The sequence below is a fragment of the Dasypus novemcinctus genome, chromosome 5 (assembly GCF_030445035.2).
Source record: "Dasypus novemcinctus isolate mDasNov1 chromosome 5, mDasNov1.1.hap2, whole genome shotgun sequence".
Taxonomy (NCBI): Eukaryota; Metazoa; Chordata; class Mammalia; order Cingulata; family Dasypodidae; genus Dasypus; species Dasypus novemcinctus.
Window position 1 is genome coordinate 110,996,647 of NC_080677.1, and position 26,129 is coordinate 111,022,775.

A 26,129-nucleotide genomic window follows, 5' to 3' on the forward strand; every position below is an offset into this window, starting at 1 on the left:
GAGTGAAGTCCACTGAAGGCAACGAGGGGCCACATGTTTGATCCCCTGAACTTCAAGTGTTCTCACCTCTGGGACTTCTGCTTTGTAACTGAGGATAAAGCCTCAAGGAAATGGATGTATCTCTGATGGTTGAGTTTAAACATCATGTGGCTGGAGAAAGAAGAAAGAAGCCACATCTCTGTGCTATGGAGCTATCACCTACTTATGAAGCCAGCTTTCTCCCCGCCCCAACCCTTTCGGTCACATCAACTCAAAATACAAAACTGCATTTTTATTATTTTTTAATAAACTTTATTCTATATTACAAATAGGTTTTTTTTGTTCTGAACTGCAAAATAGGAATGCCTTATATTTACATACACAGGTATACAATTAATTATAACAAAGGTACAGAAGCTTGCCTTTACCAAGTTACAACTGGGCTCCAATTTAAATAGCATAGGTTTCCTTTTTAAAAACTTTTCTTTAAAATCTTTTTAAATCTTTCTAGGATAGTTTTGTTTAAAAACCAAAACCGAAGACCCTCTTCTTCTAATAGATTTCATCTACCTCTCTTTGAGGCTCATTATAACACTGTTGTCTAAAGATATGCTTTGCTTTTTTCAAATAAAGGGTCAGTGTTTGAGGTGGGAGCTTTAATGAAACAGTGGGGCAGGGTTAGAAGGATGACAACTGTAGCAGATGTGACCTGCCCTCTCTCCTTCAATGGCCTTTCTCTGAGACTTGAAGACCCCTGCCTGTTCCTTAAGCCACCTAGTCATTCATTCCCCTTTCTCCTCTTCCTCTCCAGTATTTGGGACTTAACTCTGGGTCATCTGACCAGGCCAGAAACCCTCTTCCCCTACACCTTGGCAAAGTGAGCTGTTGTCTGCTGTGGTACCCCGGAGTTGCTGGTTGCTATGGTAACTTGAGGGACTCTGCTGGAAGAGATAGGCTGGTCCCGGCAAGTTAGAGTAGGGAGGACAGCAGTTGCATCAGCCCTTCCTTCCCTTGGCCAGAGCAGCCATTGCATGACAAAACAAGAACCTCAGGTCTCAGTGACAGCAGGGCCAGGCAGGGAATCGTGAAGGTAAGGGGTGTCCACTCCAAACACGAAGTCATTGGTTTCCAAATGGAAACAAGATTGAGGTAAACTAGCTTTGCCTTTTAAAGAACGGAAGATTTAACACGCTGACAAGTGGACCAGAGCATCAGGGAAGAGAGTGGGAAGGAGAAAAAACTAAAGACATGTGTCCCATCTTTGTTTCCATGTCTGTATTGCACGGCTGACCTCTGTACACGTAAGCTTTAGTAAAATGGTCTCGGTTTCTTAAGTCTCCTTTGCATTGCCCTTGAACCGTATCCTATCTTGAATTCTACTCTTGTAGGGGAGCCCTTCCCAAATATGCTTGAGTAATAAGAACAAAGATACTAATAAAAGAAGTTCTAATTCCAGAAAAAGAAACCAGTAGAAGATGAGCTGCATAGACAGAGTCTACTTGCCACGAGCACTGGCATTCTCGGGGAGAGGGAACTTGGGGCCCTCCACGACCAGTCTCTAATAGGGTCTCCCTGCAGTTCTGGGGACGCTGACAAGAAGCAGGTAGGTTTCAGTAATACCAGGGGCAGCCTAGAGTTAAGACCAGAAAGAAATCAGAGGAAGTAAACTACAGGGAAAGCACGGTTCCCCCAACTCAAGATGCCTGGTCTACCCAGACCAGTTATCTCTGCCAATAAAAACTAAATATTTATTTTGTGAAAAAAAAAATTGTTCACTAAGGATTTTGTTTTGTTTAGCTTAGCTTTGCTTTGCTTTCCAGTAGGGACCCGTCTACTCAAAGAATTTAATTGGGAGTCTAGTGAGTATATATAACATTAATAACAACAACAAAATACCCTATATATTTCTTAAAGTTGGATACTCCCTCTAATAAAAAATAACTTCACTGGGGGGCAAAGATTTATAGTAAAATAAAAAAAAAGTCTCTTCTGTCTGAAACTCTTACTGCAGAGATTCCAGTCCACATGGGGCACATGGTCATTTTAGTTTCCCAGTCGAACCACCCTTGGAGCACCATGAAGAGAAGAGAGAGGCCCAACAGTGTCTCAGCCTTGCTCAGGAGCTGCCTTCTCAGCGTGATCTCTGGCTGTACTCAGCTTCCCATTCCGTAAAATAAGGCTCTCTTTTGCTACAAATAGAACTTTTTTGGGGACGGGGGAGTGGTGCTGGCAGGAGGCACCTAAAGAACACCGGCAGCCACAGGGGACCCCTCACCCCCCAGACTCTGAGGCTGCACTCATCCCCTTGGAACTTACTGGTAAAGAAATGTCTTTCTCCCCTTAAAACATACAAGCAAAAAATAACTCCAAAACCTCACACCGGCCACTTAAGCTAAAAAGTGGGGAAGGGCTGCGCGGCCAGGGGCCCTCTGTCACTGGCCCTGATAGCTGACAAGCTGCGTGAGGGACTGAGAGACCTCTGTGAGGAAAGGACAGGGAGCAGCCGGGGCAGCAGTCGCCTGGTGTTGGGTGTCTGCGGGCAGCGTGAGGGCTCTGGGAACCTGGAGGTTGTTCGTTCACAGAAACGCCTTTCTGAGGCCTTCTGGAGCCAGCGTGGGATGTGGTCCAGGGCAGAGAAAGGACTCACTGTGGGCCTCCCCTGCAGGTGGGAAAGTGTGCTCGAGATGATTTCTACTACTGGCCCTTCACGCTGAAGAATTTGCATCCTGTGAAGCCAAAGGAAGTGTCCCCTCATTACAGGAAAAGAAGAAAATAGACTTTCCGTTTTAAGTCTAAAGTGATGCTTTCACCTGTACCAAGAACAGCACTGAGTAGGGCTCCGGGAATAGCAGCAGGAGGCTTGCCTCTCGCAGTGGAAGCCGTGTGGGACACCAATGGCTCGTGGCTCCTCTGGTGGGGGGAGCAGCATAGGGCTTGCCTGGATGAGGGCGCCCCCACCACTCGGGGAGGCAGTGCCGAGACCAGGCAGGATGGGTGGGTGGGAAGGGGCCTCACACAATCGCAGAGGGCTGGACCGAGGGGTGAGCCATCCAGGGAGAGAGCAGAGCAGCTCATGTGTTCTGGAGGACAAATGGCCTCGGGTGGAGGCTACACGTGCAGGAGGTGGGCAAGAGGGACAAGGGGTGTGCTCGCATCTGGGAGCGGGGCCCACTCGGAAGCCAGGTGTGCCAGGGGCACTGGAGAATTCAGGGATGAGAAAAGTCAGGGTGACATGCTGGGACAGAACACCAGCCCTGACCGCGGGCTGGGAGGTGAGTGGGGCCAGGGAGCGCGTTAGAGATCTGACCTGTCAGCAACTCCTGTTTCTCCGGGACCAGTCCTGTCCAGCCTGCCTCAGACTCGAGCATCTCTGATCTCGCTCTCTGGCACTTGCTCAGGAGAGGCTCTGGGTGTGCCTGTTACACAAGGGGTGTGGGGGTACCATGGCCTGTGGGACACTCAGGTTATTTCCTGTCCCCCAGTTTAAAACCACACTGAAAGAAGAAGGCAAGAAAATGATTTTCCTGAGGAAATAACTGACACAATAGCCAACTTCACCTCCTGTCAGGGACTCTCTCAAAGCCCCACAGCTGGAGAGACTGTGCCCAGGGGAAATACCAGCCTGTGGCTCTCCTTCCTGGCTACCCTCTACCCATACTCTGAAATTCAGAATCCCACAAAGCCCCCCTTCCCATTTGCCATGTCTTCAGCCCCTCTCCCTCCAGCCTTCAAAACTTCCACCTGACCTAGGTCAGTGAGTTTGGTTGCTTGATGTCCTGGCACCATTTTGACCCTGGAGGTCTCAGGGAAGGAGGGGTGGGCCCTCTGCCCAAAATTGAAGGAATTAGAAAAGGGTTCCACCCTAAACAGACCCGTGAGCCTGCAAAGTCATTCTGTCACCGAGGGAGGCCGGAAGTCCCCTCCCCACCCAGGACCGACTGCCAGCTGGCGTCTCCTCTCCGGTGCGCACTGGCGCGCAGCCTGCCTGAGCGGCTCCCCGGGTCTCTGGCTGCCAGGAGGAGGTCAGGGCTCCTAAGGGGGAGATTGGAAAGAAGATTCGGGGAAAGGACAGTTTTTTTGATCCTTCTGTCTGTTTCTAAACATCTCACACGTGCACCAAGAATCTAAACTGAAGAAATGGAAAACAAACAAACAACAAAAGAGAATCTTTACAGGCAAGATGGGTTGTGGCTCTGAGCAGCTTCATCCTGTTTCTTCACCCCCAAACAGGCCAAAGAGACTCTGGGCAAACAAAGCGTTAGAAAGAACCCACCCCATCAGTTAAGGAAAATCTGCCCCAGACCCCTTCCCCCGGGAGAAACAGGGAGAGAGAGGAAACGTGTCTTTCCTCCCCAACTCTTTCTTCCTGACATTTGTTTCTCTGAGGTGTTTGAAGTTTATCTTATAATAAAAACATGGAAAAAGTTCTGTACCGACAAAGTAACCATAACAATAATAATCCAGTAAAAAATAAAAGCTTCAGCAGAACCATAACAGTCTTTTTTTTTCTGCTTGTTCCTTTTTCTTTCTCTATCTGTGCAAAACTTAAAAAATAAGTCAAAACACACTCGCCCATACACACACTCGCACGCACACAGCTTCCACTCGGCAGATTTATGTTAAATATGTTTGTGTCTCTCTCCTCCCCCACCCCTCACATGTGCAAAAATATTTTTGTGACTGAGGTGCTTCCTCAGCCCACCTCCCACATGCTCCTTTTCTGGCCTGCCAGGTCCCTGCCGTGGCTTCTCGGGAGGAAAGGAAATAAAAAGATCAAGGATAGAAATTCCGTGTCTCTCCACCCGGCACCTCATTTGCCAAAACCTTTGGTTATTTTTTCCCTTAAAATGCATCTGTCCCCATTCTCTTCTTCCTGCTTGTTAGGGTGCCCATTGTCACTTCCACCACGCGTCCTGCACCAATGCACATGACGGCCTGCTCCAGGCCAGCACCGTTCTGCTTCCAGTCGAGCACCATAGTCCAGGCTTCGGCAGGTGACCACCCTGATTTCCTATGGACAGGTGACAGCTCCTTTCACGCTGCCTCAGCCGTCCACCAGCACTCTGTGTTAAAAGCAAGGCTGGATGCTTCCTGAAGCTGCAAGGCGAATTGATGAGCAAAGGGACAAGGAAGGGTAAATCTTCCACATTCCCCTACACAGGACAAGACCTCATTTTGAGCTCTCTGCCCTCTCCTGGGAAAGAAAGACAGATGCGCGCACACGTGCACAAGCGTTCACACACACGCACACATACTCATATCCAAAGGGGGGTAGCGTTCTTAAAAGTACAGGACTCGCCATGGACTTTGCTGGAAATGGTGTGAGTCCTTCCATTTTCCACGTGGGGCTTACTTTGAGTGGATGGCAAAGGAATCATGTCTGATGTTCAAGGACTGAAGACAAGACCATGGAATCCTTATCCCCAGTCCCAACTTAGATGATGCTTCTTGTTGTCTCCTAGAGTTGCCAAGAGAGATTCTTGCATGTGATAGGAGGCTGGACCAGGTGGCCTCTAAGGTCCTTCAAGATTATAGGTTTCCAGAATGCTCCATTACACCATCTCTCACCATAGCCCCTGCTCACCTAATACCTATTTTTGAGCACACATTTGCCTGGCTTGCTAAAATGATGGATGGATAAGTGGAAAGGCAGATGAAGAGATGGCAGCCAGGATAGAGGTCAGTTGTAGGTCCCTTCTCCCATTTCTTCAGCTTGACTCTTCCATCCTTCTCTGACGTGACAAGCTGGAGGTGGAGGTTGGCTGGGATTTTGGTTTCTCTTTGCAGCTGTGCTTGAGTGTGTTTCTTTAAAGATTGACGGCTGAAGAGATGAGGAAGGAGAGTGGCTAAAGAGACAGATGAGATGCTGATGAAATAATTCTTAAGGAGGCCTGGGCAGTCCAGGAACAAAGTCATGTGTGTAGCAATGGCACCAGCTTCTGCAGGAGGAGCAGTGGCTAGGCTGTTTGCCCTAGCTTTCTAGCGAGTTGTCCGGAAGGATGGTGGGGATGGAACCATGGAGACGCTGGAGGTAGGATCTCCTGGACACGCTGTGCATTTCACATTGATGAACAATGACAAAGGAGGATGCAGATGCATTTCCTAGACAGCATTTGAGGCTCTGGCAATGGATGAGACCAAGACTATGCTAGTGATTCATTTGAATTGGAGGTGGCTGGAAAACAAGACTTCTGCTTCCAAAGTAGATGCAACTGTCTTTCTTTTTCTTCCCCTCCATGTGACACTTCTGCTGCTCTGCCACTTGGGGCCAGATTAGAAGGCTAGGAGCATCTCCAGGGTGGAAGCGAACTGCTAGTTTTATCTCCTGCCTGAGTCTCCACAGGCAGGGAAGGAGACTGGGTAGGCAGTTCCCTCTGTGAGCCTGGTGACTGGAAAACCACAGAATGGGGCAAGAAGAACTCTGCTGGCATCCCGGCAGGGGAGAGGCAACCCCATGGAGCACCTCCCAACTCTTCACACCGGCCCTGCTATATGGAGGGAGCTATGGCCTTTCTTCTCACAGCTGCAAAGTGACCATGCCACTGCCTGGCCCCATGAGATGGAACTGTGGGAAGGGAAAGCCTGGCGAGGTCTTCCCAGTGAAGATAATACTGAGCTTGTTGCCTCTTCTCTAGGCAACAAGGTTTGGACCAAAGCAGGGCTCTCAAGAAGCAGAAGATGAAGTAGCAGCACAGAAATGCCCTCTATCCACAGTTCCTCATTCATGCCTGGGCCCCAGTGCTAATGCAAGGGGTCAGCAGCAGCTGGGAAGGAGAGCTCTCCTCTGACATCTTCCGGTCAGGTCACTCGTGGTGGGTCTGGCCATCCCTGGACTAACTGAGGATCGGTGGCTTGGTCCAATCAAGCTGGCAGAGCAACTGAAAGAGAAGGGATCCAGGAAGGAGGGAGAGGCAGAAAGAGGCAGAGAGGGAGACAGCGCTGCTCAGGTGATGCTGCTGATGCCAGTCGGAACTTGCACTTGGTAAAGATGATAATCTAGACTGAGGCACGGCTTGGTGTGTCCCTCCCTCCAGGGCAGCCCTGGAAGGACAGTTCTCAGCTGTCTAAGCTCATGAGGGTTATGACTTGTTCTAGTTTGTAGGCCAGTTTCTGCTTCCCACACTGGTCATCATGGTCCAGAGGTCCCAGGATCTGTGGAAGGGCAAGGAAGGAACAGGGAGGTAGATGGTTACTAGTTTGTGTGAGGGTGTTTATGTTTTTTAAGTAGTCAAAAGGTATGGGAGCACATGAGCACATGCCCACAGCTGTTTGATGGCTAAGTAGGTGGGCTGGGCAATAGGGAGGGGGCAGCATGGGGTACAGTGTACAGACACCCCCGTGTCAATGAGCACAGGATGTCAACACAATAAATTTGTATATTCTACTGCCCACGAAAAGCAGTGGACAGTGGGCAGATGCTTTGCAGAAGAGAATTGTACAATGATGCTACAGTTACCTGCAGGGGAAGAGCAGCCAGTTCCACAGCCAATGCAAAAAAGTGTGGCGTTCAGGGTCTAGCAGAATGTGATTTTGTGGCTATCAAAAAACCCCATCCCTCTTTCAAAAAAAAAAAAAAAAGAAAAGCTTTCCCATCAGCTCCCTGAAGGCTGAAATTTCACATTTAAAAAGTCACTGGGCCGAACTTTGCCTGTTAAAAACACATCTCCCTGAAGAGTATTGTCTTAAGTTTTACTAGTCGGCACCTTATAATAGCCACCAATTGTTTTCTGAGGTCAGACCAATGGTGGAGGATGATGGCAGTCGGCAGTTGGTGGGAAATACATTGGAATTCGACTCAGACTCAGAAGAGGTGAGTTGAATAATGGCCATGCCAGTTTCCAGCTGAGGGATCTGGGGCTAAACAAGGAACCTCTTTGAAACCTCAGTTTCCTTGTCTATGAAATGTGGGAGCTACCAGCCCCCCTCTGACCTGCTCCATGGAGAGGATAAAGTCAGACAGCATTTGTGAAAGCCCTTAGCACCATGCCTGGGCCAGGAGAGGCACAGTGGTAGAGTCAACCAGTGCTGGGGATCTCAGAGGCAGAGAGTAGGGCTGAGGAAGGACAGAGGAGGCTGAAGTCTTGAGGGGTGACTCCCAGAGCCTTGGCTTACAAGGCCCAGAGAATTTAATTTTTAACTGGGGAGACTAGGATAGAGTTGCCTTCATCTAGTTGGCCACCAACTGCTGCTAGGTAGCAGTACCGTCATTTCACAAAGGCTAGATATTTGGACCTGAAAGTAGATGGTAGATGAGTGTACTTGTAGACTAAAGGACAGTCTCTGCCCAGATGAGGCAGGGAGGACCTTATCTTGCCATAAACTATCCTGTGGCCATGGGCAGGTGAAAATTTTGCCCTGTACCAACACTGGCCTACAGATTGGCACCGGGGACCCTGGACTAAGGGACCCCTGATGTCTTCTTCTCCATTAGAGGTTCACAGCACCCTGCTGCTCATGGCTGGTGGGACAGTGGGGCTGGATCTGGCAGGGCTTCTTCCTTCACCTGGGGTACCTCAGGGATGAGACAGTGAAGAAGGTTGCAAGGAAGGAGAGAGTCTGGGGCACTGGCTCCAGGCTCCTGTGACCACCTTCCACTCACAGAGATGGCAGGGAAGCTGGATTCTGAATCCACTTGCTCTAAGCCTGCATGACCAGGAAAACTCCCAGAAGCACCTTTGTACTGGCCCAGGAGGAAGGCATTGCCTCTAGAGGCAAGCACCGCCTGTGAGGTTTTCCAACTCGAGAACAGAGCAACTAAAAGCACATTCTAGTCTAGCCTACCTTGTTCCCTCCCATTCTACCCTATCCTAATTCCTTTCTATACCACACCAGACCATACTGCTGTGCCCATGGGAATGGGAGGTGCTTGTTTAAAGAAAATTAGGTCAGAGAGAGAAATGGAAAATAAAAGAGAGGGAATGGAGGGGGCAGGGGGAGTGGGGGAAATACAAGTAAACAGAGAAAAAAACTGTTAGAAACAGATAGTTGATATCTATATGAAGAAGAGCAGGGCTGGATGCAGAGCTCATGGAATGGAATGTGCCTCGGGCTCAGCCCCCAAGGCCCTACTAGAGGGTGTCCCCAGCAGAGCTGGGGGTGTCTGTGGGGGCCCCTCTTATACATGGAGGCCGCCTTGAGCATGGTTTTCTCCCCTCACCTCCTTCCTCCCCAACAGGCCACAAGCAGGAGGGCTCACCTCCTCGCTGTATTTGCCCACGTAGGAGAAGATCTCGGAGAGTGCGCTCATGGTGTTAAACTCATTCATGTGCATTCGGGACTGCTCGGCCAGGTACGCATTCATGTCCTGGTCGCTGATTGCTGGCATCTTCCCGATGTCTGAGTAATACCTGCCGAGGGGTGGGAAAGAAGCTGGAGTAGCTCATATGGAGTAGAGAGGAGAGACAGAAACTCCCAGCACTGAGTCTGTGGCCACAGGCCTAGCCTGTCCTCAGGGGGGTGGATACTTGGGTTGGGACTATTTGGGGACCATGGGTGGTCTCTCTTCCTTCTGGACTTCTAGGTCAGGCCCAGGGAGAGCCCTCTGCAGCTCTGAATGTTGGAGGCACAGGGAGAAGGAATTTGGGGGGTGACCGGGACATTGGCAGAGCATGGACAGTCATGGGACTCACAAGTTAGGGAGTGCCCTGCCTGGAGCATCCTTGGCAGACCTGGAGAGGTGGCCCAGTTCCTCGCTGGTGGCTTCCTAGCACCCCTTCCCACACGAGGTCCCCTCCAGCAGGACCTGAAGGCTCTTCGGAGCACTTGCTCTTCCCTAATGTCCTCCCCTCTTTTGGGGTTAAATGGGAGAAGGGTGGGGGCTGCTTGGGGAGAAAGGCTGGCAGAAGGCAATCAGTCACTGTCACTTGCAGCTGTGCACTGCTGTCAACTGGTTAATTAGATGCCAGCATTTACATTTTTAATTTCTGCAATTTGACATTTTATGCTCCAAACCCCAACTCCCCCGCCAGAGAGGAGTTGTGTAGTTTCCTAATGAGGAACTGAAAGGCCCCAGTGTCCCTAAGACAGCCATTTCCCACCCTCTCATATGCACTTTGGGGTCCATGGATGACATAAAAGAGACCAGGTAGCTGTTAAGACGGCAGGAGGGAGGGAGGGTGGGGAAGCAAACTCGGGAGTCCTTGTGGTAACCCAGCCTGGACCAAGTCCCTGTGGTTTCATGGCTAGAGCAAGCAAGTGTTAGAGCCTCGCACAGGAGAAGGTGGGGGAGACCGTGGCCAAAGCTGGGATGAGGGTGAGGCAAGTAAGGCACCCAGTCACAGAATCGAAGGAGGAGTCATGGGCGGGGTTGTGCAAGCACAGGGAAGAATGGAGAGCCTGTGGAGAGCCCCAGAGCTCCAGGCTTGATCAGCTGAGCATAGTGGGGGTATCCTAGGCAGCTCAGGCAGTCTTGGCCCTGGACCCTGGCATTGCATCTCTCCCAGCCCACGTCCCTCTCTGCTCTGAACGTGAATCAGGAGTCTTGTGTTTATTTCCCTCTCAGGGGCCAGGAGCTGGGTGACAGGCTGACAGAGGTGGCACTTGTGGGCTACTCTAGCCAGCAGGCTCAAGGGCCTGCCAGGGAATGACAGTTCAATTTGCTGCCAGAGCATTCCCCGGCTTGGTGAAGGCTGGTGCAGCAGCCCTGCTCCCAGCCGCAGCCGTGCTGTGACTGCAGACCTGTCGTTCATTCTGGAAAACGGGGAGGGCAGAGAGGGAGTGAAATGAAGCCTGTGCCCTCTGGCAAGGGCAAGGGCAGAGAGGGAGAAGCTGAGGGGAGCATCCCTCTGTCCCTCACGAACCAGGCACATACAAGACACTCCCTACCTGCTTCATGGAATTGATTACATTTCAATGAGGTCTTGGTGCCTGAGACCAAGACAGGTTACGAAGACCAGGTGTTTACATCAGGGCCCTTCTCAGAAGCCTGGGGCTCACGTGAACTGGTCCTGTCCCCAGCCTAATTTGGACTTCAGTCCTTCAAAATCTCCTTTTGGAATTTCATCTCCCTCCTCCCAGCCTCTTCTGCCATCATCAGACCTCACCTCCCCAGGCATTTAGCTCCGCCTCCTCCTCTTTTATTTTGGTTCCTTTGTTCCATCTCAGAAGAGCCTGCTTGCTTCAAGGCTGGTGACCCACCATAAAACAGAGCCCCAGTTATCTCAATACCCAGGATTCTGGATAACTCAATTCCCACCAATATCGCACCCATGACATTCCAGGAATAAAAACCCCAGGAAGACACTCAACTCATTATCACTATCTGGAATGTAGTAGATGCCGTTGCTCCATTTTATAACTGGAGACCCAGGGATTTCAGCATGGTTCCTGGCCTTACCACTCCCAAGGAGATTTGTGTCATTGTCCCCTCACAACCCACACCTACCAAAAAACTTGCATTTGTCAAGGAAAGGATTATCTTCAAAGGTGATATTGGATTGGTGAAAGGTGTGAACAAATGACCCCATTCCCCTTTGGTACCAGGTCCAGCACCATCTACACAGCTCTGGGAACACCTCTGGGCCCATTGCTTCCACCAGACATTTATACTCTGTCACCCAGATAATCAGGAGGAAAAGTCCAGGTTCAAATGGTGAAATTGCCACCAAAAGCAAACACTCCTGCCGTTTCTGTGACCTGCCTGTGAAATGTTTCACAGGTAGATGGAAGGTCCCACGAGCTGTTTACAAACTTCAGGGTCCCTATCACCACCTTTCTGGATGTATAAGCGCCCCAGCTGGGGACCCCTGGAGACAGCACTCAGGCCCTGAGCTATGAAGTGCCTTGTGGCAGGGAACTAAAAGCCCCATCTCTTTCTCCAAAGAGAATAGTTTAGTGTGAATGTGTGTTATGGGTTGAATTGTGTTCCCCAAAAAAGATATGTTGAAGTCCTAACCCCCAGTATCTGTGAATGTGACATATTGGGGGACCCCCATCCAATATGACTGGTGTCCTTATAAAAAGAGAAAAGACACAGAGGCAGAGGGAAGGCGGCCAGGTGAAGACAGGCGGAGATGGGAGTGACGTGGCCACAAGCCAAGGAGCGCCTGGGGCCACCAGAAGCTGGCAGAGGCAAGAAAGAGCCTCCCCTGGAGGCTTCTGCTGCCACCCTGATTTCAGCCCTTCAGAACTGAGAGTGAAGTAGCCGCCCAGCGTGTGCAACTTTGTTATGGGAGCCCTAGGAAATGAATCCAATGTGTGTATGAGAAAGAGGGTAGGCGTGGGGGTTGAGGGTGGTGTGGGGAGAAGGGAGAGGGAGGGGTTCTAGGTATCTCATCCAAGGTAATGGGGTGACCTGTCTGTCCAGGGCGCGCTGTGTGTCGCCGTCTCTAACAGCGAGGTCTGGTGTGCACTGGGCAGCTCCCGGCTCCAGGCCCTCCTCTGTTGCCTTTGTGTTGAGGAAGCTGGTTTGGAGGAGGGACCCTCTGTGGCCACATACTAGGCACACAGGGCTCAACCACATGACCTCGTCTTCAGCCAGCTCTACGTCAGTGGAGCTGAGCTGGGCACCCAGAGCCCTCCATGGGTGTGGGCCTTGGAGTTTGCTGAGGTTCTGCCCCATCCTCCCAGCAGGGCTTTGCTGACCTGGCCTTGATCTCCTCCCACTTCCCTCCAGGGCTCTGCCCAGCCCCAGCCCTTCACCAGCACCCCGGGGGCCTGATAACAACGCCCTCGTGGCACCCTCTCGGCTGTGTGCACAACTGCTTCCTTCTAGGTGCTTGGCTGGCTGGCCTCTGTGCTGGTCTCTGCCACTGAGAAACCTTATTGATTGTGAAGAATGCAATTAAGCCCCATTAATGAACTTCAAACAAGTGTTCTCATCGGTTGGCTGTGCGGGGAAGAAGGAAAAGGTCAGCCTGGGCCCCTGTACTTGAACTTGCTCCCACAGGATTTCTGCCTGCAGGTGAGAAGGCACTGATGCTCTGAAACCCTCCTCCCTCCAGCACCCCCTAGAGCTGGCCTGAGAGCCCGGCTGAGGCCCAGCATGGTGGGCAGTCTGGGTCCTATCACTGGCCTTGCCCAGCTCTCCCTGCAGAGCTAGTTTATACCTGGCATAGTGCCAGCACCTCCCTGGCCCCCACGTTAGTCCTTGGGAGCTGCTAAAAAGGGTAAGGCCCCAGAATGGCTGGATCCTCTGCTGCCGCCCAGTCTGCAGTGTGGTGCATCTGTGGGCTCCTAAGGGGTGGGGGGTACCGGCAGGGATCCTGGGCCCAGTGTGTGATGGCAGCCTTTTAGAGCGGCTCTAGAGGGGCTGAGAAGATGGTCTGAAATGCCCAGGAGTCTGAGAAGAACACAGTGTTGCCATCATTCCCTTAAATACCTCAAGGATGAAAACAGAGTTGTAAGAGACATTTAGAACCCAAGGCTCTGATGTCCCCAGATACTCACCTTTCAAGGCCCTGTGCAAATCTTTTCCTCTGTCAATCATTCGCTGACCTCTCCAGGCCCAGCAGACTGACACCCTGACTCACAGCTCATGGGACCCGTTGAACGCATGCCTGTGTGTCCTCCTTGAGCATGAGAGCCTCATGGGAAAGATCGAGCCTAATCCATCCCAAGTGCCCAATACGCTCATGATAGAAAGTCATAAATGCGTGACCTGCAGACTAATGAATAAGTTCATGAAATCCCTGTACCTCACTCCAGTACTGCTCCCAGGGTGAACTGTCATGGTTGTGTATATTTGAATGGATGGTTTCTTTAGGGGGCATATTTAAATATTTAAAATTCTTAACCTCTTTCATGCCATGACACGTGTGATGGATGACATTCAAATGTGTGGCCCGGCTGCGGTCCAATTCCCAGTGGACCGACCATGTCTCCACTCCCTACTCATTTCCTACTTGGGAAAGACTAACAGACTGCAAGTGAGGGAGACTCTGCTGCTACAGGAATAGCCTTGAAGCTCTTCCAATTTAAAATGAGCGGAAATCACTATGAAACTATGAAAATTTAACTGCTGTGGAAATGAAAGAGAAATTACAACTGATCATGACACACCAGTTTGTGGTGACAGCACTGGGGAGTCCAGTACTGTAAGACGATTGCAGCAATTAATTCTAATGGAAAACCAAGTGATTCCTCTTTTTTCTCTAGATTGGGCCACAAGCAAAAGCCCTACGACTTGTGCGGAGGCATGGCAGACAGAGTCGCTAGCATTACAGGGTATCTGGAGGCAGGAAAGGGATGCAACGTTGGGGGGGAAGATGGCGGGAGGCTGTGTCGACGAAGAGCTGCCAAGAGACACCAGGCAGCACAGCAGCTGATGGGACCACCAAGGCTGATCGACCAACAGAGGGAGTGGGGCCTCTTGTGACCCTACACTCTCCACCTCTTTGTAGAGCAGGTCGACCAGGAAACTCTGCTTCTCAGCGAAGTCTTAGTCGTCCCAGAGCAGGCAGAGCGCAGCCTGCAGCAGTGACTCACGGAGCCTGGGGCCTGTGCCAGCAGGACAGAGTATTCAGAAGAGTTAGTCCTTCCACAAGCGGGGGGCTTTCTACCTCCATTCTCCTGCACGGGAGGCTACCCTTGGCAGGGTAGGGCGGGAGGCCGGCTCGGCTCGCTGCGGAGCCTTAGTGAGCGCTGCCCTGAGGGACTTCGCCCCTTCAGGGAGCTGGACCCAGCTCTGAGGCCGGCCTCAGGGGGTGAGAGTAGGACTGCTCCATTCTTCACCAAGTGAAGGAACCTCCTAGGCTTGACTCTCCGGACCCGTCCTGGCTGCTTTCCTGTTTCCTCCATCTTTGTACCCCCACTCTAAGATGAGACGAGAAAGAACTTGGGACCCTGAAGAAGTGAAAGATGACATTCCTAAGATCGCCATTGGTTGCTAAGAAACTAGTGGGATAAAAAATGGAAACCATCAAACCACTCCTAAAAATAACCAAATGGACTGGGGTTACTCAGGACCTGGAGCAGCTGCATGGCAGAAATCTCATTTAGCACCCAGCAAAAGGGAGGTCATTAGCCCAGCGCATGCATTAGTCTCACCTCCGCCTGACTAACGGGCTGCGCTAAGGGGAAGTGTCCTCTTTGCAGATGTTTCGTAAATGCCCCCAGCCCTTCACGCCCCTGATTCCCTCCGCCCTGCCTGGGGCTCTAGCACAGTGAGGTTGTGTCAGGGCCTGGATAACCAGTAGCACCAGCTGCTGCCTCTCTCCTCTCTCCTCTCTCTCTCTCTCTCTGCTGAGGAGCAGCCTGACCAAACAGGAGGACTGGTTCCTGGCAGCTCTGTTGTCAGAAGCATGAGCCACTGGAGGGAAGTGGGAGCCTCTCTTGGTGATTCAGTTGCAAGGACAAAGGAGTTAGTTCTCTCCCCAGCAGTCAAGGGCAAATGTCTACCACAGGTATCAGTGGGGAGAGGAAGGGAGACTGACAAAAATGGGAAAATAAAACTAAACCTTTTTAGTAGAGTTATGTTACTGAGGACTCCAACCCTCTCAGGTACTCCCTCTGTACAAGGGAAAGCGATTTTTAAGTATAATGATGGAGACCTTCTGTCTACCAGGGGTAAAAAGATACTGTTCATTTTGTCCTCAATGGCCAAGTCAAGAACAATTTCTGGTCTCTTTGAACTCTTCAAAAAGGCACCAAGTGTGAGCTTCTACCCAGGATTCCTATCCTTATGCTATTTGGAAAAAAGAGAAAGGGAGCATAAAGCAGGACTGTCACGTAGAGTTGTGTGCGTTGCTCACTGCATAAAGGTGAAAGGAGAGCAGGGCTGACAGCTAGCCCATCATTCAGCCCAGCATGCACCCTGGTGTGGAACTATATCTTCCGATAGGAAGGGACATCTTTCTTAACTCACACCGAGGTGCCACAGGGCAGAGGTTCTGCCTGAAAGTATCACAGAGAGTAGAAAGGAGATTTGGGGAGTCAGCTGAAAGGCCTGGCATCTAGTTTCATCTTGGGCACTTAAATAATCTTGTGTGATTACTTACCCATTCTGCACGTGCATTTTTTCACCTTCACGTAGGTAAAATTTTTTACCTTCATATAGGTAAAATAACTTCTGTCCTCTTATATTACAGGTATATTGTAATAAATACATAAGAATCTGGTGGCATGCTCAGGTGTTTGGCAAAAGGGGCTGATCTGTCCCAGGCAAAGCATTCATGTTCTTCACCATGAGTTAGCTTTGTACTAAGAAATACCCAGCTCCACTGCTTACTGGGAGACCTGCAGTCACAGGTGGGCAGTGCAATTAGACCAGGCCACTAGGACAGAAAACACTGCAAGGCCATGGCACCAAAATCTCTCCACATGAGAGTCAAGGGGCTGGGACTCTCATGTGAGAAGCTGGTTTGATGGTGCCAACTTCAAGCCAAGCTTCCCATTTCCTATCTCAACTGACAATACCACTGGGTGCTAGAGTTGTGGGGGTTGGGAGTCTAGGACTGGACTTTGTCAAGGGCCAGTTTCTAGAAGAATGAGCCTTTTTGGGGGATGAGGGAGATCTCTAGTCAAGGGAAGTTGCTTGCTTCAGTGATGGGGTCTAACTCGGCCTCCTGGCCCAGCACTCACCTCTCCACCCAGTTCTTGTAGCTGGGGATGTCCTTGGCATAGAGCAGCTTGTTGGAGGGGGAGTCCTTGCCCAGCCGGTGCTCGGACGTGGAGCAGGAGTCCATGAAGGTCTGGGCCACCACCGAGAGGCAGGCATCTGTGATGCTGTTCTTGTGGATGTCAAACACAAACTGGGGGTTCTTGATCATGTTGACCCAGAACCTCAGAGGCAGGCTGTGTAGACAGAAGAGGCTAACTGTCAGGGGACATAGAGCATTGCTGGGGGAGTCTCTGGAGAAAGCCAGAAGGCAAGGGAACTACTGAGTCTTAAGAGCCTTCTCTACGCCAAGGATGGGATGTGCCGGTGATGGGAGGTCACTGTTGATGGGTACTGCAACTGGCCTTGACACCCAGTTCTGTCTGAATGCAGGGCTCATAATCTTTCCTGATACCACAAGGCCTTGTTAGAGGCAGTCGATGCTGTGGTCTGTAAGGTGGAATTCCTGATTCTATTCTACTGTCTGCCTGCTGCCTATTACACAAGGAGTACTGAATTGGCAAACTCTAAGGAGTGAGCCAGGAATCTTGTTCCATGCCTCATTCTCTGCCCATCCAATGTTGGCTTGGAAGAGATCACACCCTCCTTCCCTGTCTGATGACATCAGCTTATTCCTGCACTGTGAAGGCACTGTAGTTGAGCAGTTTAATTGTAGCTGTTAAAGATTTAGCATTTCTATGTGGACAGATTTCAAAACCTACATTCACCCCTCTCATCTTCCCCATGGTGTTGTCAACCTCTCCCACCCCACCGCTTCCAGTAAACACTTACTGTATACCAGGAACTGGGGATACAGTGACAACTAGGACACATCCTCCTCTGCCCTTAAGAAGCCTGCATTCTGGTGGGGTCATGAGGAAGACAGACATACAACCAAGTACCTGCTTTGGAAACTACAGATGCTAGAATGGAAGAATTGTAGGGCTCAATGTGGGCTAAAGGAAGGTGTCTACACAGAGGGGAAGTATCAGGGAAGCCTTCACAGAGGAGATGGCACTTGATGGCCTGAGTTCTAAAAGATGGACTTGGTGTTCCTTAGCTGAGGAGGCCTGGAAGGAAAGGGTAGAGGAAGGTATTGCAGGTAGGGGAGTCAGCATAAACAAAGAGAAAAAGGAGGAAAAGAATGTTCAGTGTGGCCTGGTAACTCTAAGTCACTCTACCTGTTGCTAGAAAGGATATCCGGGCATCGGGAGAATTCTGGCCTCACGTGCGCCTCTTGGCTGCCCCTCTCCCAGGTTGGACCTCTGATTCTGTGGCTTCCATTAGCCTGCCAAGGCCAAGGTTAGGGAGCAGGGATGGTGCCAAGCAAGGTATCACTTACTTCCTTTCCTCTGCCCTCACCTCTTTGCCTCCTGCCAGTTTTCTGAATGTTTTATTGTTGCTTGGTGGTTGTTCTCACTGTTGGCAATAGTTATGTTCTTATGTGCTTGGTTTTTCTCTTAGAAGTTAAGCTCTTTGAAATTAAATGATTTCAATACAGCAAGTACAATATTTCTATATTTGTTGTGTCTCCCAGCAGCCCAGGCATACATAAAACAAATGATATAAATCTAGTAAGACCTCACATTCAAGATTGCCAATCAGTCAACAAGTTTTTATTAGGCTATTCCAAGGTGTGTGACACAGCAATGTTAAGTAGCCTGTTTCATCAGAGGAAATCCAGACCAGGAAATACTGGTGACCTCCAGGGACAGTGTGAAGACCCATGATCCCCAGGTGATGGTGGGTGTCTGGAGACTGTGGAGCCCCTTAGAGGGGGGCCATGGCTACTGGTCACTGTCCCTGCCCAGGCTTCCTGAAAGGGAGTCTGTGGGCTGGACTTTAAGCCCCAAATGAAGGGGCCCCAGCTTTAAGCTAAAATTTGGGAAAAAGCTTATGAAGTCTCCTTTCCACATTGTCCTGTTTCTAAAAGTACTACCCAGAAAACGGACTCTGGGTTCCATATTTGCTGTACTTGTTGCTTGTCCCCAATGTTCCCCACCACACCTTCTTAGACCAGTTGAGTTGACAAGCAAATCAAATGGGAAGACTCTCTGCACCCGAGGCTCCTGCCTAATGAAATATTAGCATATTATTAACATTAGTCGTGGCACTAATCTCCTGTTGATTGCAGCCACTCAGGGTAAAGAGCAGGAGGTTTATTTAAAAGAAAAAATGTAGGGGAACCTGGAAGAGAGGGAGGGGAGAGGAAGAGTTACAAATTGGCCCTGGAATAAGAAAGCAATCTCTTTTCCGTCAGGGTCAATTAACTCTAAGTCAACATGTACCTCTCGCAGTCCCCAGGCTAACTGCTTCTTGGCCAGGGTTGGTCAGGACCAGTCAGGGCCAGGGGAAATGGCCTTTGGCAAAGGAAGCCTAGCCTAGGATCACGGTCTCCTTCTTGGACTTTCCTTCATGTGGTAGTGAAGTTCTCTGGGCTAACACTCCACTGCTTGCAAGGGGGGCAGGATCGCCTTCCTCACCCAGGAGGTTACGGTACCTTGTCAGTCCCAGCAGGAGGTAAGGGTGGAAAGAAATAATTTCGATATCATTTCCGGTGATATACTTGTAATGGGTTCCTTGGGAAGGGAGGGGTGTTTTGGACCAAAAGAAGTTCTGGGCAGAACATTTCTACTTTCTGTAGGCTTCTGCCATTTGGATAGGGCAGGGATTAGGAAGAACCTCACTCACAGAGAGAAGATTCGGAAGGCTGGGGAGATGGCTCTCAGAATCACTCTTGAAGAGTCATATTAAGAAGTCGCCCCTAGAGGCAGGTACTGGGAGATACCAGATCTGGACAGGACCTTCTAAGCTGGGAATGGGCTTCCCACAGTACTGCTGCACTGAGTGAGGACTCCAGATTCTAAGAGTTTTATTTCCAAAAGTTTGGAAAGACTCCACAATGGAAGGTCTTCTCTCGCCCAAGAGTTTATGTGGGTGCAAACCCCACTCTTCAGTGCTGCGGTTGAGTGCCCCTGTTCCTGCTTGACATTCCAATTGCAGCAGACATGTTACCCTTCTCCAAGAGGAGATGAGGCACCAACCTACGTGACACTAATGTTTTAGCGCCACAGTCTGGTTTCTGTCATAATGTGTATGTTAGTTTGGTGCCCCCAAGTCATGCAAATCTAGTCATTGGTAAGTGCTGCCTTGGACCAATGACCTGAGAAAGAACAACCTGGGGCAGACACAGCTGAAAAGCCAAGAAGAGACAATTCTGGAACTGATGGTACTAAATATAATGCCTCAGGTAGAACTCTCAAATATAGACCATCTTGCTTGTGCATCTTCATCAATATTTACTGAGTCTCAGTTTTGTGCAAAGTTCCAAACCAAGTATTTAATACTGATGTTTGACCTTGCAGTCTCAACCCTGAAGGATGATATATATTATATAAAGGATGATATATGTTAACAGGAGAGAGGGGGCAATGGTGGAGACACCAAGATTGTCAACTAGTACTTAAGGAAGGTTTTTGTTGCAAAAGAAGACAAGATACTTATGGGAACTTTCCCAAAGGAAGCATGGAAAAGGAACTTGTGGGAAAGAAAAGGAAGAACTTCTGGAATAGGATAGAAATACCCCTCGTTTACTTAGATACAAAGATGACTCCTAGGTGTGCTTCAAAACTCAGTTTAAGTGTCACCATTAGATGTTGTCTTCTGCAATGAAGTAGCACATACACCTCTTGTTACATTCATTTCTGTGTCCAAACAGCTAGCCTCTGTCTATTACCCTCAACTGGCAGCTCACTGAAGGCAGGGACCATGTCTACTTAGACCATGTGTTCTCAATATCTAGCATCATGTCAGCCACACAAGGGGATTTGAAGGCAACCTGGCTGTGACATTTGTCTTCCAATTGTTTGCTCAATTAGCTGGTACAGTAAATGTTTTAACTGACTGACTGAATAACCAATTGATAGGAAGGAAGGGTGGACAGAGATTTGACCAGAGGAAAGTGAGAGAGGAAGTAGGGACAAAAATAGTAGAAGAGACCTGGGGAGGGCCACAGAGTGGGCCTGCTCCCAGTCACTGCTGATAAAGGTGGACAAGAGCCAGCCCTTCTTGTGGAGCCTGGGGTCCCGGGGCTCTGACGCGACGATGGTGAGCAGACCTCACCCATCACTCACCAGTTACTCTTCCAGGTGTGGCGGACGTGCGGGTCATGAATGCCGTGCTTATCAGCCTGCTCATCCAGGAAGTCAAACATGTACTTGATGGCCAGGGGCAGGGCAGAGCCACGGTGGGCTGTGCTGAAGATGGTCTCAAAGAGGTCATCCACAAACTTCTGCAGCGTGCCCTGGGAGGGGGGACAGGGCACAAGTTAAGTCATAGCCCGGCCCAGGGAGCTTGCAGGATGGGGAGGCCAGAGAGTGGCTGTGAAATTGGGTAAGCCAATGTAGTCCATGTATTTTCCCCCTTTCATCTGTCTCTTTCACTGATTAAAATTTTCCCTGCACGTGGAAAATAGATTTAACACTGGTGACTGGACATAAGTAAGCCTTCCTCTGCCAACAACACGGTGTGGTTTAACACCCTTTGGCGGTGTTATTTTAGCACTTTGCACAGATGCTAACGAACAACTCACTTGGTCAGAGCAGACAAACACAATCTGCTGGTTTTGTTTGGGCACTCTTCACGGTGGCTAATGAACAGTTACTCATTTGGCTCTGCAGAGAGGCGAGGGGAGCCCAATCTCAGGAGTGAAAGACTAACTGCAGTCAGGAACTGTCCCCAGAACTGGCATAAGAAATTGTGCCTGGAAACTCACTGATGGAACCCAAATTTCCAGTGCAAAAGATTGGACATGACACTCTAGAGAGGAAGTCATTCCTTCTTTTATTCCGCATGGTGGGAGAATGTGCAGATTGTGGTTAGTCTCTCTCGATTTGAGAAAGGGCATAGGGAAAGGAGATGGACACAAAGCTGGTGTGCCCACACTGGTAGAGTTTGCCTCTGGCACTGGGTTGTGAAGCATTCTGAGGCTGTATGCTGGGAAGGAGTACTGGAACTGATTAGCTGTGCTGACAATGGGTGGAGAATAGAAGGCGCTAGCACACACGCCAGGGATTTGTCATTTCTGGCCTCTCTGGGGGTGATGAAGTCCCTTCCCACGCCCTGCATCCTTCCATGAAGTCCCATACCTTAGTGGCCAGTAGTCGTGTCAGATAGATCTCAGACACCATCTTGCTTCCCCGGTCACCCTCCTTCTGGTCCCCGTGCTCGTGGTTCTTCACCAGGTGCCACATCTTGACTCCGCTCTCCAGGTCAGGTGTGATCATGGGAGTGCGCGAGCGGAGGCTGTCGGGACTGCCCGTGTACCGGATCATGTTCTCTGCCAACACAATGGCCCTCCTTGTGTGAGGCCGCTCAGCCTTCCAGCCGTGGACTCACAACCCAGACCCTGCTCCGGTCGAGGCCAGCCGCCTTCCGTCCTTTTCTGAGACTTGCCAGAGCTGTCGCCTCACCTCAGTTTAGTAGTCCCTGAAACTGGGATGCCTTTCCCTGTCTCCAGGAAAATCCACCACCTCCAGGAAGCTGTGGCTGATTCCACCCACTCAGCTTCCCCCTCCTTCCTGCACCCTGCATCTCGTCAGCCCTTAATTATTCCATTTGTAAAAATATAAGCTTGTACATTTCCACTTTTCCTTGTAAAGGCGCTCATTTCTTGGGGTGAGTTCCATGCAGCCCACTAAATACAGGCTCAAGAGCAGGGAGCCTGTCTCCCTTCAGACAGGTTGACCAGCTGGGTCATCCTGTAACCTGCTCCCCTTTGCGCCCCCCTCTGGCCTGTGCTACTTCCCACTCATCTGCGGAAGCTCCAGCATTGTTGGTGGGCTGTGGTGAAACCAGTATTGAGCAGGAAATGGAGAGGATGGTCCCACATGCAGAGGGACCTGTCCAGGTAGTAATCTATCTATTGTCCAGAAAATGCCCCTGTAAAGTTGGTAATTTTTTCCTTCTCTGTTTTACTGATGAGAAAACTAAGGCTCACGGTGGTCAGGCGACTTGCCCCAAGGCACACAGATGGTGACAGAACCAGGCTGCCTTCTGACTTGTACCCCACATCCAGGGCCCTTTCCCTTCCCCCACAGCTTCCTTAGACCCGAGTTTGTACATTTGCGCAGCGGCTTAATAGCAGTGTGACCTTTATAAGTCATTTAGCCTCTTCGCATCTGAGTTATAATTTACTAATCTACATAATAAGGGGAAATAATAATTATTTAATTCACTGGATTGTTATGAACCTGATGTGAGACCACGAATAGTACAAGAGTGAAAGCATCTTCTAGATTTTAAGACACTTAGAAGATTTGCTTCTTTTTCTCAGGGAGGAAGGTCCTGTTTTGGCATCAGCTTTAGACTGGAACCAGGAGGCCTCTTCCCCACTGCCTGTGGTCAGACTGCCTGACTGGATATCCCCCTCACCTCTCCAGGGCCCTGGGATCTGCCCGCTGCCTTCTGTCTTTACTGCCCTCGTGACAATAGCTGCTCAGGACATCCTCTCCTCCCCAGGACAGCTCCATGAGATCTTACCGTATTTGCTCGCTGAGGTCCTGGAGACCGTGGAGTTGTTCACTGCATTATAGGCTGTCACCTGCTTGGACACTAAAGCCACCACAGAACCATCTGGCACCTATAGGGGAAAAGCTTCTAAGGGCATGGGCACAGAACTCTGTCACCTTGGGAAGTAAGGACAAATCAGGATTAATGTGGTCCTAAGAGGCAACAGGTGTCGTGCTGGAGAACTAGGGAAATGGGAGACTGCCAGATTTCCATGCAAGGAAACAAGACATAGATCCAAACACAGAATAGTGTTCTGTTTTGTGCTCAGCTCTCGGAGCGACTTCCGGCAAGAGCTCCTCATTAGCTTTCTCCATCCCAGTGCTGCCCTCGGAGACCACCTCACCTAACCGTAGTGTTCAGGGGAACGCCTAGGGAAGGGGGCTTTTTCCTCAGGGCCTCTGCCCATGCCCTGCAGGAAGCACGCATGTCAGCATCTCATCTCCAAAGGGGCCAGAGATTCCTGGCCGGGTGATATCACTTTCCCCTGGGTCATGAAGGGAACATGAAGTTCTGGGGAAGAAGTGGATTGAGGGATTTGGGGCTTTGGCATCTAGCCTTGGAGAGATCCTGTAATTGGAGGCCTGAGGCTTCCCGGGAAATGGATGTCCATTAGTTAGCTCCTCCCGCCTCCATGCTCGCCTCACCTGGTAGTGGGCCAGGGTGTTGAGTCTCTTCCAGTCGTTCTCTATCTTGGTGGTGATGTCTTCGTCCTGTAGGATCATCCTTGCCCCGCTCCCTTGTCGCCACTCTAGGGGATGGGGAGAGCAGGGGCATCTCAGGCAGGCCCTCTGGTGCCCTCTCCCCCTCTCCTGGGGATCCTGAGTGTGCCTGTGTAGGTACCGTCTCAAGGATGTGTCCACGGGCAGGCACACCCCGTGCACACTCTCAGTGCAGAGGAGCCCTCTGTTTTAGTTCTGGTTGTGAGCCCAACAAACTGTGACAAAAATGGCCATAACATCCCTTGTCCTCAGCCCACCCATTTGCTGTGAGTGGCCACATCTGCAAGAAGCAGATGCTCAGAAAATATTAACTGAATGAATGAGGCAGAAAAAAGCACTTAATAAAGTACTAAGCAAATAAAGGTGGTATGATTGCAGCATGGCTCATGTGATTGTAAGGTGTTGGGGCTAATAAAACCCAGGCTGCAGGTTCAATCACTGCACACACCTGTCCCTGTTCCAGGGGGTGTGCCCTGCACCCTAAAGCTGGCAGGTGGGTAACCCATGGTAGAGTGACTGGGTAAAAGTATGTGACCAGAACAGTAAAACCCATTCTAAGGTGAAAAATAGCCCTATGCCCACAAAGTTGAGATTGATACTATCATCTTTGTAAGGCATCCAACACCTAATTACTTTATTATGTAGGTATTTACCTACATCTCTATGTTTTCCTAGTGGGTCCAAACACCTATACCATGTGGGCTCATGGATGGATCACACATGGGGAAATAAGAGACTGTTTCTCATCAGTCAAATCCACACCACCATACAGGGCACAAATCATGTGCAGATGGAGAACTGCACATTCCAATCTTGAAAGGAACACACTCGGAAACCCATGTGCTTTCCAGACACACACAAGCTCTCACATGCATGTGCACGTGTACACACAGACACACATGCTCATACTCACAGACGTGCACAGATACACACACACACACACACACACATACCACTCTCATGGGCAAACAACAGAAAAGAAAAATATCCTCTGAAGTTCAAATGTGTTCCAGCCAAGTAGCCAGAAATCTGGTTTCCAGGCAGCCAGGATCTTGCTCAATGGCTCCCAGATGCAGATACTTCTGAAACTTCCAAAGAGCACTGGGCTTTTTCAGAATGCAGGAAAGTGCTGGAATGAGTTACCCAGAGGTCCTCACCTGACCTGCCATGGAAATTTCCTGTGGCCCACAGAAACACATTTTTGGATTCTCTATCCCATTCCCCCTCTTGTCAGGGCTGAGCTGGGGGTCCATGCTCAGCCACATTTGTGGCACAGCACAGATCCCTCCCTGCCTTGTGCATTTGGTGTGGCAGAGCCACCACCCCCATTTTACAGAGGAAAAAAATGGCCTGGAAAGGGAGCAGCTTGCCTTTGGAAGCAGCAGATATGATGTTAAACTCCAAGACCCTGCCTCCAGTTCCCTAGGGCGTCCAAGCTGCATGGTTTAGAGCTTAGCTTAGAGGTGGTCAAAGTCATGAGAACATAAGGGTGTACGCTCATCCACAGAGCTGAGGAGAAGCCGAATAGGTCTCTGGGGACAGCCCCTGGCTTGGACCCCCTGGCAGCACAGGTGGAATTGATCACAGCAAATCAGGGCCTCAGGGCAGCTGGGATAATGGGCAAAAGGCGAAAAGCCCCACTGAGGCAGCTGTCGCTGGCGTTTTTAAAATTTCATTTAGTTTGTGGCTTTTGATTTGTTGTTGGTATGTCTGTTCTATTTCTGAGTGCAAAGCAAGAGGAATCGCTAGCTGGTCAGTCACTTGATATGCCTTCCCGTCAGACTCTGGGGGAGGCACCAGCCTGGGCCGAGAAACAAGGGTGGTGGTAGGCGTGATGCCAGCCATGCAACCGGTCCTGAAGGGACAAAACATCTCGGGTGTCTCCTGTTGGCCTGCTGAATTGCACCCAGACAAGTCAGAGGCTGGGGGTGGGGTGGGAGGCCAACCCAGAGTCACCACCAGGGGCAGGCCTGCACTCTGCATGTCTCACATGGGGGTGGGGTGGGGCTGGAAGAAGCAGTGACTGGAGGTGAGGCTCCTCCGCTGAAACATCTGTGGGGCTTGCTAGGACTCAACGGAGAAAGTGCCGGCCAATCGCCAGCCCTCTGGTTTAGTGGCTGTACTGACAATCCTTCTTGATGGAGATGTAGTACATCTTGGTGGGATCTGAACAAGCCGCATGTGCTGGTGACATGCACAATGGCAATTGCTCAATGGCACCCAAGGCAGGTTCTGAATTGTACAACTCTCCAGAAGTTATGCAGTATACAGCCTGTGCAGCTGTACTCAGCAGCCCTGGCTCTGAGTCCTGACCAGTAACTATATAA

At 50.4% G+C, this 26,129-nt stretch overlaps 1 protein-coding gene across 2 annotated transcripts in view; it reads right to left on the reverse strand.

The window, feature by feature from the left end:
- Window positions 1–268: 268 nt before the first annotated feature.
- Window positions 269–26,129, reverse strand: part of PLXNA4 (plexin A4) — a 465,144-nt gene continuing 439,283 nt past the window's right edge. For both annotated transcript variants that reach the window (XM_071215277.1, XM_058297369.2), the window contains exons 26-32: window positions 23,728–23,831; window positions 23,054–23,153; window positions 21,661–21,851; window positions 20,647–20,816; window positions 16,498–16,710; window positions 9,176–9,326; window positions 269–7,131 (exon numbers count right to left, since the gene is read on the reverse strand). In XM_071215277.1, the coding sequence (XP_071071378.1) occupies window positions 7,036–7,131; window positions 9,176–9,326; window positions 16,498–16,710; window positions 20,647–20,816; window positions 21,661–21,851; window positions 23,054–23,153; window positions 23,728–23,831 (1,025 nt within the window). In that variant the 3' untranslated portion in view covers window positions 269–7,035. The remainder of the gene's footprint in view (window positions 7,132–9,175; window positions 9,327–16,497; window positions 16,711–20,646; window positions 20,817–21,660; window positions 21,852–23,053; window positions 23,154–23,727; window positions 23,832–26,129) is intronic.